General features: G+C 40.5%; 1 protein-coding gene across 1 annotated transcript; it reads right to left on the bottom strand.

Annotated features, from left to right (window-relative positions):
* Positions 1 to 6,589: 6,589 nt before the first annotated feature.
* mtmr6 (myotubularin related protein 6) lies at positions 6,590 to 18,687 on the bottom strand. Its single transcript, XM_020655930.3, has 15 exons — positions 18,482 to 18,687; positions 15,350 to 15,481; positions 13,328 to 13,490; positions 12,977 to 13,134; positions 11,899 to 12,027; positions 10,582 to 10,716; positions 10,267 to 10,399; positions 10,072 to 10,181; positions 9,762 to 9,887; positions 9,523 to 9,572; positions 9,301 to 9,394; positions 9,073 to 9,179; positions 8,479 to 8,613; positions 8,232 to 8,358; positions 6,590 to 7,238 (listed from the first exon to the last, which is right to left on the bottom strand). The coding sequence occupies exons 1-15, from the start codon at positions 18,503 to 18,505 to the stop codon at positions 6,888 to 6,890; spliced, it is 1,974 nt and encodes a 657-aa protein (XP_020511586.2). The 5' UTR covers positions 18,506 to 18,687; the 3' UTR covers positions 6,590 to 6,887.
* Positions 18,688 to 19,263: the final 576 nt, after the last annotated feature.

The raw sequence follows: 19,263 nt of genomic DNA, 5'->3' as shown, positions 1-19,263 counted from the left end.
TAGCTAAAGTCCGAAAAAAGTGTCTGTTTTCATGAACTGCTCCTCCTTGCTCCCTCTACGCTCTGAGTCTGTCAGCTACGCTCTGTTGAGCCCACACTGTTAGACCCCACGTGGGCCAAGTCTGCTCTGATTGGTCTGCCGATCCGCTCTGTCGTTATTGGTCAGTTGCTCAGCACGCGTCTCGGAAATGCCCCGCCTCTTTTACCATATTGGGAATGCAGCCACTGGCTCCGTCCGAGGGTAGCATAAACATTAGCACCTTAGCACTACTGTGCTACCGCAGGCTACGGCATATCGTGGGCGTGCTACAGAAGTTAACAGGCGTGCAACATGAGCTGCTGGGCTTGCTACAACGAGCCAATGGGCTTAGATCAGTGATCTCACACTGACAAGACGTCACACTGACAAATTTTTATCGAGGGGGGCTAGAACCGAGCGTTACATGCGGCTAATGCTACAGCTAACAGGAGGACGTAGGAGAAGCCGCATTTCCGCGGACTTTGAATTTTTGCAAATAGATGTGCCTAAACATGCACAGGACGCTTGGAAAACACACTAAAGAGCATATAAAACCAGAAAAAGCAGAATATGGGACCTTAAATATATGTCTAAATAAATGAAATGAAATGAAATAATTGAAGTGTCACAATGCACTGATGAAACATGTGCAAATCAGCAGATTAGCCATATTGGTGGAGCATTGCATGTTGGCATGATAAAAAGGAGAGCTTTTAAACAGATTCTCATTGTGTCTCTTACTAAGCCAATGCTTTTGAGGCATCTCTCCCAGAATATCCTATGTCATCCTCCCCTGCAGTGGATTCACCCAGAGTTCCCCATTTTCATGCTGAGTGCGATCCACCTTGGGTGCTCTTTTTCCAGCCTTTTCTATCCAACCCAACCCCCCATGAATCTTCCTGATTACCCCGACCCAGTTACAAATCTCCTCTCCCCTCCTTCCTCCCACCCCTGTTCCTTTTCTCTCTCTCTCTCTTCTCCTCCTCCTCCTCCCCAGTTGCTGTTGGCACAGGCTCTCCTCTTCCAGCCCACTGCTATCAAACAATGTCTGCATTCATCTGCCCAAGGCAACACACACACACACACACACACACACACACACACACACACACTCACACACCCACAGACATGCTCACACCCACACAAACACATCTGAGGGCTTCCCCAGAGTGAAGCACTGGGGCAAATTTTCCTTATGCTTTCCCCTAATAGGAGAGACAATCTGTCTGCTTGCCAGCTAGTCTGTCACCCAGTGTGCAGGTTTTCAGGTACATCAGATACTCCAGGCGATGCCCTGCAGCAGTGCTACAGGTCAGCTGGCTGCCGGGTGGACTTGAATCTGACACTGAGCAGCAGATGGCTGGCTATGAGGGGACACTCATGAGTAGGCTCAGTTATTACATGGAAAACAAAGGATTTTGCTGAGTTCTAGGAGTGGAAATAAACATGGTATGTAATGTCTGTAAATTCTGGTTATGAAGTCCATTATCATAAATCTGTAAGTCTCTACAGCGCCCCAAATCTGTTTAACGGTGCTGAAAACAATGGGGTTAAGTGGATTATACCTGTTCGCTTCTCAGAAAAATCTTTAAAATGTCGTACTTTAAGATTAATTTCACAAATATTGGTCTAAACTGTGACAAAATGGAGTTGTTACCCCCTTATATGAAAGCATTTTGTTTTTCTTTCTGCATGTTTTTAGTCAATTTAGTCTTTGTTAAAAGCAGCATGAACCACATCATTAATTTCTCCCTCTACTTACTTTGAGCAAGAAGTCAGACACATGCACACAAGGAATAGAAGTACACACCCTATTATCTTCACACATACTTCTCCCTCTCTCTTCTTTCCACCCCCATCTGTCTAAATAGGGTTCCCGTTTCAGCCCCCTGAGTGAAACTCAGGCACTAAGTGGAACAGTTAGAGGACATTTTCTCTCTCTGCCTGTCCCTCTATCTCTCTGTGTTTTCTAATAATATGGCTTGTCTGAGTGTGCCAGCATGTGAATGTGTTTATCCCTTGCACTGTGGCTGCATTTATCTGCTGAATGTGCTTGCCAGCTCCACGTGCTGTGCTAGGAAAGTGCCTCTGGATGCAAATATTGATGTGTTGTTAAAAGCATGAGTGTGTTTGTTTGGCAGAGCAATTGCAGGATATAATGCAAACACACATGGATGAACGTGCTATTTTAAAAGATGTTATTTTAATAAGGTGAGTTGTAAACCTTCTTAGCAACATCGTCAAGATATAAAAGTAACTCAAAGGTTAGTGGGATGCATTATTTTGATTAACACTGCAGCTAGGAGTGGCCCTCAGTCAAGTCCAGTCTGAAGTTTTCAATATTGTCTCAACATCATGACGCAAAGATGATGAAAGCCTTTGTGCTCATCATCCAATTTCAGAATATTGACTATAATTAGATTACCGAAAAACACAATGATGTCTCAAGAGAGAGAGAGAGAGAGAGAGAGAGAGAGAGAGAGAGAGAGAAGTTATTCATCAATTTCAATCTTTATTTAAAATTGTACTTATTTGCTAAACTCATGACATAAATATGGGGCAACGATATACAAAAAATCTGGAAATCAGCCCAAATGGTTACAGCCTCCACCTCCTTAAAAAAAAAAAAATCTTTGGGTACACAGTTTTATTTACCTTTAGGGTATGTACTTAATCATATACATTCTATGTATGATGCAAAAGGTTTGTTAATGATCCAAAGATGGAACAGATGGGGTTGCTTGTTATATGATTCAGTCAAACAAACCTAACCCAGTACAGGAACATTCACTCAACATCATCACTACCAGGAAGAGGGGTCTTCCAGCTCCAGATTAAACTAAGCTTTAATGTGTGTGTGTGTGTGTGTGTGTGTGGGTGTGTGTGTGTGTGTGTGTGTGTGTGTGTGTGTGTGTTTGGGATGTCGGCACAAATGTTCTTGTTTGTAAGTGTGTGTTAAGTATTAAACAGCCCAGGATTACCCCCTGTGCTCTTTTGTTACTTTAGTAATTAACAGGCAGCAGTACTTATTGTTAATAAGCCGTCTAAGCTCAGACTCCCCACTTTTACATTCCAAAGGCTGTAAACAACATTTATATGAATGTTTTCAACCTTTTTCCTATAGCTCAAAGAACCATAACCCCTTCAGCTTGAATTTGATTAATAAAATAAAAGATCATAATATCCAAAATATTAAATTTTTGTCCATACACCTGCTATATTTACCCACTCCCTGAACTACTTAGTGTCTGTCAGTGATGGCTTTGTTCCATTTAGGTGGGCCAATTAAAGAACCTTGAGCCATCAGTGATATCATTTCTGCCAAGGAAAAGGTCTACATGTGCTGAAACTTACTAATTATAGAGCGCCAATAACGATATAATTATAAAAATGTTCACAAAAATCTGACACTATACGTCTCAAAGTAGAATTAAATAAATTACACAAGAAAGCAAATAGGAGGTGCTGCTTCAAATGACAAATTATTCAAAGTGCTGATGACATGACATGATGTGGTTAGTATAATGCAATACACCTCAACCTCCCGACCCCCTGACCCCCCAACCCCCCAACCCCCCGACCGCCCTCCCTGTAGTCGATTTAGTCCAAAAGTTGCTGCATAAGATCAATTCACAGCAGCAGGTAAGCTTTTTTACTTTAGAGTGATAGGATTTAAACGGTGGTGAAACTCAAGGGTGATTAAGGAAGTGATTTGATAAATGAAAAAATATTAAGCAGTTATGATAATTGGATAATTTAGTTGTATTTATTCAAAGACTTTTCAGACTGACTGAGAAATAATACCCCATGTTCCTTTGATTATATAAAAACAGTGGATTAAATTCCAAATGCAAAAAAACAAAAAACAACATTTTTCTTCTACCCCCTCCCCCACCCCCAGAAACAATTGTGGCTTGCATGACACACCTGTGGTCTAGGATATTGCTAAACTACTGCAGTGTAGTTAGAAAAGCCAAACATATCTTTTGTCATGGTAATTTATGAAGAAATTGGACTATGAACGCAGGATGATCATCTTGCTGAGTGCACAGTGTCAGAGCTCAGAAAGGATTAGTATGAGACCTTAGACAAAGGTCATAGCAAGATATAAAGAGAGAGAGAGAGAGAGAGAGAGAGAGAGAGAGAGAGAAAGCAGCATCTACATACAGTGTGTGCATATTTGATAAAGTATGCATATGTATGTATGCACATAGACATTTTGCATGTGTACTGGATGTGTTTATATTGAGAGTACGTACAACATTTCCTCCCTGCTTGCAGGAGTGTTCTGCAAGCGTGGCGTGCAGCACTCATCTGAATGATTCAGAGCCCTGGGAGAGCCCTCAGCAGCTCTACTGTGGAAGAGACTTCTCAAAGTTTAATGTGAGGTAACATGCACAAGTAGGCTACCGGAAGACTTCTCTAGAAGAGACATTAGTGATGCGCCACCAGAGGTGCGCTGAACTGATTGACGACTTTGTCACCATTCCAAATTGAGATAATGAGTTACCTTAAAAGAAAATATTATAATTGCTGCATTGTCAATGCACCTCTTCATTGAATTGGTACAAATGACCTCTATTCAAGGAGTGTGAGGAGTGTTTCTCTTGTTATTAAACAGAACTAAAATTAATATTACAGCAATAAGACTGATCTTTCTTGTGTTATTTTGATGCCACCAGGTCATTTTGAATAATAATTAATTTATGCAAAACATATATGTGGAAAAAGTGGGAAAAAGCTCTAGTTTAACACTTCTTAATGATGATTACTCACCATAAAAAATAACATGAAAATTACGAAAGTGACAATGTTTTGTTTTTGCTTGCATGTACCCTATTCCTGATATCTCTGCTACATGTGTGGATCCTCTATGCGTTCAGTAATGTTCCCTTTTTCTCTCAATACAAGGAGTATTGATCCTTGGAAAAAGGGGGTATAAAAGAGACTCTGCACTGCCAGTCTATCTTTATTCAAAGTTTTCGTACTACACACAGACAGGGATTTGTTCGAAGCCAGTGGACACTCTGTTTTTATTTTCTGTGTGAATGTGTGTTTATATGTTTGAGCACAGAACTCCATTTGTTTCTACAGTCAGTGACGATGGAGTAGAGAATGGTGATCAAGAAGGAACTAGTTCACTGCTAATGCTGCTAGTACAAATTCCATAAAGTATTTAAGAGCACACAGGCTGGATAAAACACAGCAGAATGAACAGTGGCTAGTGTAGTGAGGGCAAAACGCAGTGCAAATGAAATATGTGTATCATAAGTCTGCAGAGACAACCTCATCACAACCTCATCCTGACATCCTTCAGATTTTAAATCGTGTTCCACTGCAGGAGTTTGTTTGAGGGAAATGTTTCCTCGATTATTGAATCTATTCCAGTGGAGATAAAATCCTTTCAGAACTCTGGTATGAAGCATAGCTACAACCTCAACCTGGAAATTACACATAAATTTGGATCTAAAAAACACACCCTAACACTCATTCTGGCTCAAATCGAAATGGTCCCTTCTGGCCTAATTCACAGTCAAAATCCCCCCCAAAATCCTCCAACAAAAACAAGCATCTAACCTTAATTTAATGCACATATGGAAAAGCATTTCAACATAAAGAGTAAGCAGATACAATAATCCTATCCAGTGATGCCAACTGGTATAGGCTGGTGCTATTGCAGTGCACATTTGTGTGACAGAACTTCTGGACTTAAATAAGAAAAAAAAAAGAACTTTTGAAAATATGTTCATCATATGGCATTTGTTGGTGATTACAAAAGCAGTCTTACTGAGATCACATCTTGTCCTGTTGTATCTGTGACAGTGTCCCCAGCTCTGGGTCAGCTGTCATAAACAATAAGTCACCACGGTGGAAGACAGAGACGGCCAATAGGATTCGGGATCAATGGGCATCACTAAGTCAGATTATCTGATCAATGTGAGATGTAAAATAGGATTAAATGATCAATGAGGGTGACAGTTGACAGATGAGCCTCTTCAGTGTCTGAACATCTGAGTCCATCAAAGCGTGTCTGAGATAAGTGTAACGACCACGACCAGTCATTTCTCAGGAAACAACTCTTTACTTAGATGCAGCAAGTGGTGCATTAGAACTGTGGTTCAGCATCATGTACAGCGCTAGATTATCTTTCATGATGTCGGATATGACATTTTATTTTCAATCAGTCAAATTGGAGCAGAATCAGCTCAGGCCACACACAACATTCAGATTATCCTGGATTGTAGTATTATGGTGAGATGAAATATTTTCGGTGCCAAAAACAGTGATTTTCAGCGGGCTTTCGTGCTGATATACATTATATTTCTTATAGGACGTCAAGGCCAGGAGTTCTAAATATATCAGTCTAACATGAAAGGCAAGTTGGATAAAAAATTAAAAAAAATCCTGGATTGTAGCCTCTTGTTGGAATTGAAATATTTCCAGTGCCAACAAAGAGATTATCTGTTTGTTTACAGGTTGAAAATATAAGATTTGGTAAAGAGGATTAAAGTCATGTGTAAAAACTATATAAGATAAAACAGTAGTTAAATTAAACAAACAAGGAGACACATTTGTTTTGCATGAATTTATTCTCTTACTCTATTCATTAATTCTTTATAGTGCTTTTCAACATTCTTAAAAAACAAGCCTTTTTCCTATAGGTGCAGTTTATGACATAATAATGAGGCTTCCCATTAACATTGAGACTATACAGAATTACAATTTCATCCACTTGACCCACTCAGGGCCATTGCGTAATCAGCACGTTATCACAAACAGAGCGACAGCATCCCCTCCACACGCTTTCAGTAATCTCTCTCACTCAGTAGTGCCCGCCCCTAACAATCCCACAATCCCCCTGTTTGGTCTCAACAGGTCATGCGTGCCACTCCAAACTCCAGACTGACAACAGCTGGCTCTTCTTTAGCCAATTCACTGCTGTATGTCCCATCCAGCTCTCCGTAGCTCTGCTTCCTGCTCTCGGTACCACTGCTGCCCTCTACTGTCCGCTCCGTGTCGAAGCTTTCTGTGGCCTCCTCACCCACCTCCTCCTGCTCGTCATCATCCTGCTGTTGATGCTCTTCTTTGTGGTTGATAGGAGCCCCAAGAATGAGGGAGTCTGGACGCGGTGGGAGGGCGCTGGAACGCTGATCTCTGGTGGGAGGTGGGGCAGGGGGGTCAGAAGTCACAATAGGGGTCACACCGAGCTGTTGAAGCCGCTGGATGGAGAAGGAAGGACAAGACACAAAGAAAGAGAGAGAGGGACAGTCTTACTTTTAAACTGAATTCCAGTTTGAATTCTTCTGTGAAGGTAGCCGTAGTTCAGGGTTGAAACCAGATGCAGTGTTTATTCTTAGTCTAAGTATTAAACATCTCTAAGATTTATATGTCTGAGTTTGAGTGCATGTCGGGATTTATGTGCTCCCACTTACAATCTTCTCAAAGAACAAGAGAAATGTGCAGTAACTGAAAGCAGCTGCTTGCAATTATTACATCTCTAGACAACAATATTCATCACAGAGGAACAAGATAATTCCCTCATTATCCCAAAAATAATGGATGTCTTTTTCTCCGCTAATTGTTTCCCCAATATCACGAGGAGACTTTGTTATCGGCACAATGATAAACACATGGTCTCAGATGATAACTTTTATGTTTCATTTGCATGATGGAAACTCTTCGCATTCAGCACTTAATTAGGTACACCGAGCAAAAACAATGGAATTTAGTACAACAATAAATCCTTAAGACCCGATCGTTATGATGTTACGTTTCTGCATTTCTTCAATTACTGACTCTATTGGAGGATGTAGTTTGTGGTGAAATGGATTTTATTGTGTTTGACTAACATGTGCTTCTGTTTTGTTATTTTGCCTGTCTCATTTACAACAGGGGCGGCAGTAGCTCAGTCTGCAGGGACTTGAGTTGGGAACCAGAGGGTTCAAGTCCCGTGCCAGTCCACTTCCTGAGCACTGCCGAGGTGCCCTTGAGCAAGGCACCGAACCCCAAGACTGCTCTGGAACACTCGCTGTGGGCAGCCCACTCACTCTGAGACCTCTCCATTAATGCATATCCACAGGATCCTGTTTCTGCATGTGTGTGTTCATGTTCATTAAATAGAGTGTAAAACTGAATTTCCCCTCGCGGGATTAATAAAGTATAAATTATTATTATTATTGTTCCAAGGAGAGACTGACTGGGTGTAAACTCACACTCTCCAGTGATTGCAGCGCGCTCTCAGCCTTGCAGCTGTTCTCTCTCAGAGTCAGGATGGTTTTGAGGATAGACTGGCGTGGGTGCATGGAGCGATCGAACTGGTGGTACATGTTCCTCCAGAACCTTCAAAATCACAAGTGTGCACATAAAAACAAAGATTAGACTCCATATAGAATAATCAGGACGACCACAGCACGGTACTGTAATCATGCAACAGCAGCAGTGGTGTGAGAAAGGACTGACTTGAAGTTGTAGGGCAGAGTTGAAGGTGCCAGCACAGGGTGTGACTCTGCGTAAGCAGGGCTGTAGAACGGATTCAAGTAGTTCTGTTTTTCGCTCATAAGAAAAGCCCACAGTGAGTGGGTTCGCTCTCTCAGCCTGGAACAATAAACAAGAGAGATAAGAGAGATATTTAAACACAGGAACTGCAAAGCACTCCGATGGGACTGTTGTCTGTCTACAAAATGAAGAATTGATTTTCATTTTTCACACAAATTAATGGAACAGGAGTCACCTTGTGTTGTTTTCTTTATTAAATTTTGGTTAAAGGTGGAAGTGTTGAAGGCTATATTTGCAAACCATTATTGAATGGTAAAAAAAACAAACAGAACAATTAAAACAATTAGTTCGAATATTTTTTACCCAGGTGACAGGTACATTCATGCAGGTGATGTGTCAAGTAGGTTATGTTTCATTAAAGATGTTTCTTTGTTTCTTAACTGTCTGACATATTTCAGAGTTTTTATCAGTGTGTTGAATCCAAGCGTTACATGACATTACATGACAAAATACTTCATAAACAAATAAACACAGAAAACTACTCTTGGCTGTACTTACTGCAACTCCTCTCTCTGTCTCTGATTGTTGCCGAGGAAGTTTCCATACTGACAGGAGTGGACATGTTCATGAATCTGCAGCAGGAACCATTCGCTGAACTCAAACGCCTACGGAGAGAATGATCATTAAGTAAACACGGGGCAATAAATCCTACCACGTTGTAAGTGAGATGAATGATGCTCTGTAAGCACTATAAACCTGTCACATAGCTCACACATTCTCAGGTACCTGTGGGAACTGCTCTGTCAGTTGCCAGACACACTCCAGGAACTGAGTGAAGATAGGAGACACCTCCTTTGGATCCCCATCCAACTGATCACACCTAAAGGTACCAAGGAAAATACATGATAACAGGGACAAAGTATTTGAAAAAAGAACCAACATCTCTGTCTTCAAACATGACTCTTATTGACTGATTCCAAGTCCTTAGTGGTCCAGTTGAAACATCACCTGTCTGCAAACTTGTGGCCAAAGGAGATCCAGTCTTTCTCTATCAGTACCTGGTGGACAAATGTGAGAAAAACACAAGTTTAAAGGAAGACAGACACATCTAAGAGAGGAAAATGATCATGTTCTTATCAGCTCTGTGTGTGTGTGTGTGTGTGTGTGTGTGTGTGTGTGTGTGTGTGTGTGTGTGTGTGTGTGTGTGTGTGTGTGTGTGTGTGTGTGTGTGTGTGTGTTGTTGGTACCATGAAGCCCTTGATGGTGCGGTAGTAAGGGTCCATGAGCAGCGACCCCAGAGAGCAGACCTGGGCTGTTCTGTCCCAGCCGTCTGAACAATGAACCAACACACTGACTCCTTCCACCGTCACCGCCTGGGGACCAAAGTGAAGACAGGATGATGGCATGAAGACAACAATAGACACTAAGCAGTGAAGGACGGCTTTAAAGAAAGAAAAGAAGATGATGACGCTATTGTTGCATGTTTTAAACAATATTTATAGAAATGTTCCACATTTTACTTTAGGCATGAGAAATTAGAGGAGGAAACAATGTTACCTTGGTGAGGAAGATGGCTGCATCTACAACAGCCTTGATATGTCGCAACCAGCCACTGCTTTCCAGACCGACCAGGTAGTCGCTCATGGACAGAGACCGAGTCCCAATCACTGAGAGGCACATACAAAGTGATTTCAGTTCATCCTGTTAGTAACTACTAAGTGCTTCTTCTTTTATGTGTAACATGTGTTTAACCTTCTAGGAGTTTCTGCAGGCTGGTCCTCATTACGTGGATGTTTTCAATGCCGACAAACTGGAAGCGGATGTTGGAGTAGTTGTCCTCGTTCTCATAGCCTTTACCAGCCGCACGGTTAGCCAGTGCATTCAACTGCAGGACAGAAAAAAACAGATTTTACTAAATAATTCTAAACGTCTGCTAAACTTCAGCATTAAGTCCAATTAAACATACAACCTAATTTCACTTTTTGGACCCAAAGAATCAAAGTTAAATTTTAGATGTTAATGAATCTTGCATTTGTTATCAGTTGGAGTTTGACTTTTCACCATTACCTTTGGCCTGGTATCCATGACGTAGACGAATCGGCTGTTGTGATTGGCCTTGCTGATGGCCTGCAGAAGGCTCTCATCCTCTAAGCATCGTGCACTGAACCCAGAGAGGGGCTGACTGCATCGACACACTGCCGCCTGTCAGGGTGAACAGAGAACCCTGATCAGTGTATTAAACAACAACAAACACTCCTCTTAGCTCACCTAGACTTGAACAACAACAGGAGTCAGAATGATTGTTTACTTACATGTTCTGATAATGGCATTGGAAATTAGCATTAGCTATAAATGCTGTGGTGCAGTGCATTGTAAAATTGCTGTTCAGTTCTACATGTATACTGTATCTGTCCCTGCCAAATAAACCAAAGAAGAAGAATAAACAAAAAATAATAATAATTTGAATATGGTAAGGTAACTATATTTAAGATTCCAATTCTTAAATAACTGTTATAACTTTTAATCAATGGTAAGAGTCAGGTTATTTCAGGTTTCACCACATAATGTGGTAAATATGTAGATGTCATTATGTGAGTAATGACCATGATGTTAAACACTAATGCATTAGTGTCAGTATGTACACATAGATCATGTTGGAGTGCTGTAGAAGGTGTTTTATACTGTTGTTGTTCAATATAATATTAAACACGTCCGCTCATTCTTTTCTCTGAAATCTATCAAAAGCTATGAGGACTGAAGGCTCATGACTTCAAACATTAATCCCTCATACTTGATCCTATGACATTTTATTTATTCACAAAATGAAGGTTACAATTTCCATCTGCAAACACAAACATAAAATGACTACATTTCCATGGCAGGTGTTAATCAAATATATGTATATAGAGCACACCCATCCAATTTTATAAGCACTACCCTCTAGCACCGCCTTGTGGAGAACAAACAGCCTCCAAATCCATTTCTCTAAAGGCATTCAGGAAACGATAAATAATCGTTTGCCCCTTTATAAAGATTGTATTGTGGGTGTATTGTCAATTAACTGTAGCCCTCGCTGAACAGATCTAATCTGTTTTAAGAGGACTGGTCTTGTGTTTAAAAAAAAAAAACGGCCAAAATCAATTAAATAGAGACAATTGAAGGGAAAATAGAATCCTGAATTTGCAGCATTAAGCAGAATAATTACTTCCAGTGTTGCTTATTTGTCATTGAGTTTTTCAACATTCTCAATATAAACTACAACACACACAAAAATAATCTAACTTAATACGGAAAATGTAAGCAAATACAAATTGAGAAGTACTTTTAATAGCACAGAAAACAGGTATCTGAAACTACTGCTGCATGTAGGCCATCTCAGTTTACCTTCTTTTCTTGGTAGAAGTACGTGAGTACAGGAAAGCGTCCTTTGCTTCTGAACTTGGAGCTCCCCACAATGATAGGCTTACTGGCTGTGATGGGAACATACAAGTCCCGTGGATATGTCTCACACACCTGGAAAACCAAACACAAAATGCACACATCACACAAATTCTGGAAATAACACAAATTAACCAATGTCTCTCCAGGTATGTGAACAACAACATTCAAGAATGGGTGTATGGTACGAACAACAAAACTCATTAATCAAAAGTCTGAACAGAAGATTATTCTACTCTTCACACTAGATTTCTGTCCAATGTTTCAGATAAATATAAATATTGGCAGTAAACAGCGCTCCCTTTTTACACAGTAGTTGTCCGTTTTCTTTAGAGGTAAATATAATGGTGGTCAGCTTTCACAGGTCAGGATGCTTGATGAATAATATTTCTCTTTTTACTCTTTATTGTTTTATTTTATAGCCTCCTGTGCAGGTACATTATATTCTACCAGTTACTGATTTCAATTATCTTTCATTTTCATGCAGTTTGTCCTGATTGAAGAGCATTTTAATTTTGTTTGGCTGCAATTTTGTTTGATCTAAAAAAGTTTACGTGACATCCAGATAAGCAGTGAGTATTTTTTTTTCTCTAGTCCTTGACTAAAACTTCTGTTATACTCAAGGAGAGGAGCCGACCATCCAGTTCATGTAAACCTGATGTAAACACGGATGCGACGACAACACAGCCAGCAGGACTCATGCTGCTCACTCATTGTAGACAGTCATGACTCAGAGAGATATTAACACTTGATTTCTGCTTTATTTATGTGTAAAATGCCACACATGCTTCCATTAAGCTAGTGAAAACATTTTATTACCCTAAAAGTTTTCACATCTTGGCTTTAAATACCAACAAGACATAGCATGGAACTGTAGAAAACGGGCGTGTTTTCACCTTCTAAGCACACACACCATAACAAAAGGTATGACAGCGTCTTATGTAACAAAGACGTACCAGAGACTTCTCTAGAGGAATTCCCTTTAACTGTGTCCTCAGTTTTGCACTGCTGCTAAATTTTCTACCTTGAAGTCTCTGTTGACGTCGGTGAGCTGCCATTGGTCGCAGGGGACGCCCATCCTTTCAAACTCCGCCCCCAGGTCGATGAGCTGCCACCCTTCCTCTCTCTGTTGGTCATTCTGTTTGGGGTTGTAGGAGAACGCATAGAGCTCCTCATAGGAAACTGGGGAAAGGAAACCCAAGAGAGAGCCTCAACATAACACAATCACCACGGGTGTCAATTACATATCAAATTAAAGTAACTAACACATTCATGTTAAAATTGGGTGGGTCAAATACAAAGGAGAAAGCAAAGGTGGATACAGAAAAAAAACAAAAACAAAGATCTTTACAAAATCCTTCACAGAGAAACCCACCCGGCCGTAGAAGACGCAGCAGTGAGCTGTAAATGTCGTGGCAATCTCTCTCTCTCTGAACCACAAAGTGAACCAGCCTAAAGTTGCGACACTGGATGACCAGAGGACAACCCGTGGTGGTCAGGGAGAGCTTCTCCACAGACGCTATGTGGTGATGCAAGATCTGCAGAGGGGGGTAGAAGTTAGGGATAGTTAGAAAAGGCCCTGAAAATTACAAGAAAAAATGTTTCACAACAAGGCAAAGACAGAGGAAGCGTTTACGTCATTGTAGCATATGTATGACATAATTTGAAGTACATAGAAGGACATATAGATATGATTCAGTCAGGACTATTGAACGTTTCAATGCAGGTGTTTTAAAAGAAAAGAGTTGCAACGAGCTTGGAGTTTATCCCACATCATACTGGGACCTTAAATCTTTTTAATATCATAAAGTATGGAGGGCAAAGAGGACGTACTGTATGCAGCACTTCATCATACTTAATGAAGTTAGTTTATATTCCAAAGGGATGTCAAACCGCAGGAAATCATAAAGATGCACATTCATTAGCATCTTTAATGACCACTGAAACTACCTGTCGAACACACACACACACACACATGCGCGCACACACACACATACTTTATGCTGTACCAGCTGCTGAGAGACTGAAACTCTTGAAAACGTTCTTGAATATTTCATAAGGCACAATAACAGTTTATCAATCTCTCGCTCTCTTTCCTCTCTCTCTCTCTCCAACATACTGATTCTACGTTGTATCCAAAAATGGATACAGGCAAACAAAAACGAAAAAAATCGGAGAAAACAGGAATACAGAAGAAGGGAAGAAAATCACCACATGCTCCCCTACAATTAGCCCGAAGACAAAGAGGAAAAGAACATTTTCTCATTTCTCAGCACTTTGTGGAGAAAGAATGGTGGGGGTGGGGGGGGGGTGGGGGGGAGGTGGTGGACCCGAGATCTGCTGCACATGGTGTTTTAAGCCACAGTCTTCTTTCCACCGTGCAGAACAGTCAGTCACTGTGGTTATCTAAGTAGAGTTTCATCATGCTTACTGGATCATATAACAGGTTAAGAAAGTGCTGCTGATTACTGAACATCAACTGAAGTGAAAAGAAGAGATGCAATACTGACAACAACATGGAAAAGTATGCTAAATGAAGTACGCATTAACCTCCGTGGGCCCATTTCACCCCTATGGACAAGTCCTATTTGAAGTTTTCCTATTTCTCATTGTGCCACTGTAGTGTTGAAAAAAGAAGACAATAAAGAAATCAGTGCTGTGTCAGCTACAGACGGAAGCCCAACATGACAGCTTATTACAAACACATGTCACTTTAGGACCTCTACTCTACTTCCTCCTTCACACTAGGTTGCACTTTCTTTCCTTTTACCCAAACACATGCACACTCTCCATCAGACTGCACACTTCCTTCTGGTTTTCAAGTTGATGTAAACTTTGCAAGGCAACAGTAAATCTGTCATTCACAGTGCACACATGACCTCTAAGCACATCCACAGCACTTTTCTACAAAAAGACATATTCAAAGTTTGGAACAGTAGCTCAATAAAGGATAACACTCACTGCTAATTCAGAGCAATTCATGTGAAATAATGTGATTAGTTTTTTGCAGCAACCAAAAAGTTTTTTGGAAACACTGCTGGCAACATTCTGCTGCATATTTCCTTTAAGTGTGGGTGTGCATAAATTATATAATTACTGACTAAAAAAAGATTTACAACAGGAAAGACCAGGTCTATATTGTTGAATGGCCATCCAGAATTACCCTGAGTTGCCAGCTCTTCAATGTAGAGGTCGTCCTACTTGGCATCTAACAAGACATTGGTTTGTTTATAATCTCTCAGCATGGTAGGAGTTATCAATGCTTTGCAGAGAAATACCTCTGGTGCATTTACTCTGGTTACATTCATATGTAATGTACTTGGTAAAAAATGGGACTGTGTGTGTGAATGACACCCATTAACACTGGCAGGATGCAGTCAGCACCTAAAGGACTCACCCAGACCTCCTGTCCTGCAGATGTCGAGTTGTTTGAGTTGCTCTCCACAAAGATAAGATGTGTAGCTGTGAGGTACAGCGTGCCATTTGTGGATTTGTTGCTGAAGCGATCGAGTAGTCGCACCTGCTCCACCTGCAAATACACACACACAGACAGCACAACTTAAATCATTATTGGCCAGCAGTTAGTAGACAGATTTCTTCAGCTGGTATGGGCAGGATTTTCTGAAAACGAGAAGGCAGGATTTTGCTAACAAGACTGAAACCTGGCAGACATTTATCAACGGGCATTTCTTGGCACTAAAGCTCCAGCTGGCAGCACACCTAATCCTGACCACCTGGGCCGAATGTTCAGCTGCCAGTTCCAAACTAATGAGAATAACAAGTGATGTCTGCACCTGAAAAGACTTATAAAGTCTTATTACTGTATTTACTGGATGTTTTTAACAAACGTCATGCGCAAAGTTATCTGATTCATCTCATATCAAACAACTCCTGTTTCATCTCAGTTAATACACTACTCATGCAAAGTTTCTTACACACACAGAAAGGGTCCCATGGATACTCTCAGTTAAATATTGACATAAGTCACACTTTGTCAAGCAGGAAAATGGTCATGGTCCACAAGCGCCAATAAAAAAAAACCCATTTGTAATACCTTTGGTTGTCAAAACAAGATTTGCCAGAAAACCAACAGTCCAAGATAAATGCACTTCATCAATGTATTCGCTTTATTATATCACAAAATAAACACATCACAGGTTCTAAAAAGTTATTTTCCAACATGTCAGATGTTCATTCTAAGGACCTGTCTTAAAGATAGTGTTTAATACTTCCTGTAATTTGTAATTCTTTGAATATACACGTGCAATGGTGTGTTGCATTCTTCTCAAATCCTTGAAATTAAGACATGTGCTTTCTAATGACTGTTACTTACTAATGATTTACTTTCTGGTGCCAAAAGGAATTAAGAATGCTGGCACTGCGAAAATTCCCAAATCCATGATTCATCAGACTAGAGCTCTTGTTGACTCAGACATCCTCTCCCTTATTTCAGCTTTCCTGTTATTCTCAAATACGATTGAATGAATGACGCCAGCTCTGTCACCCTGTATCCTGCACTACACATCTCTCGTCAGTGACACATTTCTTTGCAGGCTAAATTAGTATTTTTCTGCAAGAATGGAGAATTGAGTTACTCTTTCAAAAAAAAGTTGCAAGAGATAACGTTTACTGAGACGATCTCAGCTATCCCAAAAACACTTGCATACAAAATATTCACTCCATAGCTCAAAAGTCCGTATTGAAGAATCTGGTCAGAATCTTTTCAAGTCTAAAATGACTTATTTCTGATGCAAAGGTTATTGCGTGAAAAAAAACTGACGGCAGCATTCTGATTTACACACAGTGAAAACATTTGTTCACATTTCAGAAATGCAACAATGCCCTCCTCTGCAGATTCATTCAAGCAAACAACTGAAAGACTTCAGACAGTGAGGCAACACCCAGTCTGCAACCACGCCCTCCTGAGCCCAGCATATCCCAGTGCTTCATAGTGCAATATTATACTGGAGCTTCAAAAATGACACAGGTGACACTACATTTTCAAAATACACATTCCCAAAAAATGATGTACATCAATAAAATAGGTGTAGGCCTTTAAGAAGTCCCTGAACATGAAGTGTGCTCTAAATTCAAAAGACACCTGAATATTCAATCCTGTAGTCTGTGTCGACAGTCACAGATTCTTTTCTTTGTTGCCTACAGGTGTATACGTCCACACTGGATAAACAGAGAGTACAAACTGTAGCCTTCTCTATTCATAGCAATCACTTGACTTAATGGGCCAGTGCACATCTTATCTTTCCTGGGCCAGACCTCTAATGTATATCTTGAAAAATCTCAGGTTCATCATTAAAAAGCATTAGCAACACTGCAGCCTGAAGTCTCAGGCAGGAATGATAGGGTATCAAATGTCTTATACAAAAGAGTGCTTTACAGGTTAAAAATGCATTAAGGAACGTTGATTAGCAACAGGATATATTAACACATTTCCCTACGCCTATGTCAATTCATTTCAGCTCTGTGGAGTGGACGAGTTCAGAGGCCTGGCCCAGGAAAGTTAAGATATGCACTGGCAAAGCTTTTAGTCTGGTCTGTTCATGAGCTAATGACTAATCGCCCCCTCTGTCACTATTTCTTTCTTGAGGGCCCGTGGGATACAACACATTTAAGTATCATTACAGTAATGTTCAAAATGTCATGACCCTGTAAACAGTGAAATATAACCCCATGTGTGTCAGAAAAGTGTCACAGTAACTAATGAATACATCAACAACTAACATAAAGAGGCAGACAGCATGTAGGAGTACTAAAGGCATGATTTCCATAGTCATGGAAGTAGATGCCAGACTTAGTCTCAGTCTGGAAAAATGGCATCCCCCTTAATGTTGTGAAATCTCTTATTAGTCAACCGGTTTAGGCTGTTATGGAAGATTTGTGGGGTTAGGTCCCCAACTAGGTAATTCATTTCTTCATAACAGTGACAACACAAGTGGTGCTGAAACAATCGTTAGGTAATTTGTGTTTTTTGTTGAGTAATTCACATTTACTTCTCTCTCTGTATGTTATTTGACTGATGCATGGTTAATAGAAACCACTCACGAATAAAAAGGATAAAGTAAATGAAAGAGGTTATCAAGTTAAGACGTTTCATTTGGGGTTTCCCTGAAATAAATAAATACATCTCTCTCCGCATGAAGTTCTGCACAACACAAAGATTAGACAGTCTGATGCTCAGCAGTCTCCTCTTGATGCTCGATCACACTGATAGTGTGACATTAACTCAATCAATAATGGGACGTGGAGATAGTGGCGTTAGCATTAAAAGAGGAAGCTCAGCTATCTGCTGCACCGGAAAAGCAAAACAGCTCATTGATGCTCGTCACGTCTGACACTTCAGGCTGCTGGAGACACCTGCTAATCGTCATTCTGTTATATTGATCCTCAAATGTTCAGTCTAAACATTGCTACCTTGCAAACGCTCCCACACTTAAGTATTACAAAACAGTCACCAGAGCACAGGCCGAGCTACTGACTGTACCCCATCCCATTAGCTATACATGTTAGCTACCTTAGGAGTGCGGATGTGCTCCATGTCTCCGAGTCGACACCTGTCAGCGACTGCAAAGCCTCAAACGACTCCTCTGTATGATAACTGGATCATTGATAAGCTGATATCTCACACTGCTTTACAGACAGCTGCACTTTGACGGAGGCATACGATATGTGTTTATTGTCAATTATTCACTCCTCCATCCGCGTAAAGGTCACGACAATCACGACAACATGTACGGTGTAGGATTTTCAAAGTAAAAGCATGAGCTTCTGCAGGTACTTCGATAGTAGGCCGCAAGGAGATCTGACTTACTGTTTAAACTTGTTGTATGTGTACTTGAAAGTTACCTTGCTTTGTCCAGATTAAGCACTATTTAATAAGTAAGATGCCCTAAATAGCCTTTGTGTCATACATTCATTTCTAACCTTTATATATTCTCAGAGGAAATTGAGGCTTCCATTATTTCCAGTGCAGTTGAGATAACAGGGATATTAAACAAACAAGTTAAACACACACATAGGCCTACGATCAATTACGAAAACTATAGAAATCAATTAAATATTTACAATCAGTGGCTAGAAATCCAAATGTCCAAAGATCTTTCATTGTTAAAGTTTGCTGGTGGGCGTTCAATGAGCTTGGGGCATCAAGGGAAAATGCAGTTTTACCAAGTTCAGTGCAAGCTCAAGGGACTTAAAGAACTAGCTGTCGAACGGGTCGTCAAGGTTTCATTTGGAAGTAATACAGGATTTTTGGGCCTAATAGATTTTATCTCCCAGTTCCTACAAGAATTTAGC

This window comes from Labrus bergylta, chromosome 20 (genome assembly GCF_963930695.1).
Source record: "Labrus bergylta chromosome 20, fLabBer1.1, whole genome shotgun sequence".
Lineage (NCBI taxonomy): Eukaryota > Metazoa > Chordata > Actinopteri > Labriformes > Labridae > Labrus > Labrus bergylta.
This window is presented reverse-complemented; position numbering and strand designations above follow the sequence as displayed.

Bases quoted from the DNA above. Each gene is read 5' to 3' on its own strand.
- mtmr6 (XM_020655930.3), bottom strand. From the start codon at position 18,505: ATGGAGCACATCCGCACTCCTAAG. The intron at 10,717-11,898 runs GTAAACTGAGAT...TCACCCTGACAG, and splicing joins ACTTCTACCAAGAAAAGAAG to GCGGCAGTGTGTCGATGCAG. The intron at 9,395-9,522 runs GTGATGTTTCAA...TGGTACCTTTAG, and splicing joins GGCCACAAGTTTGCAGACAG to GTGTGATCAGTTGGATGGGG.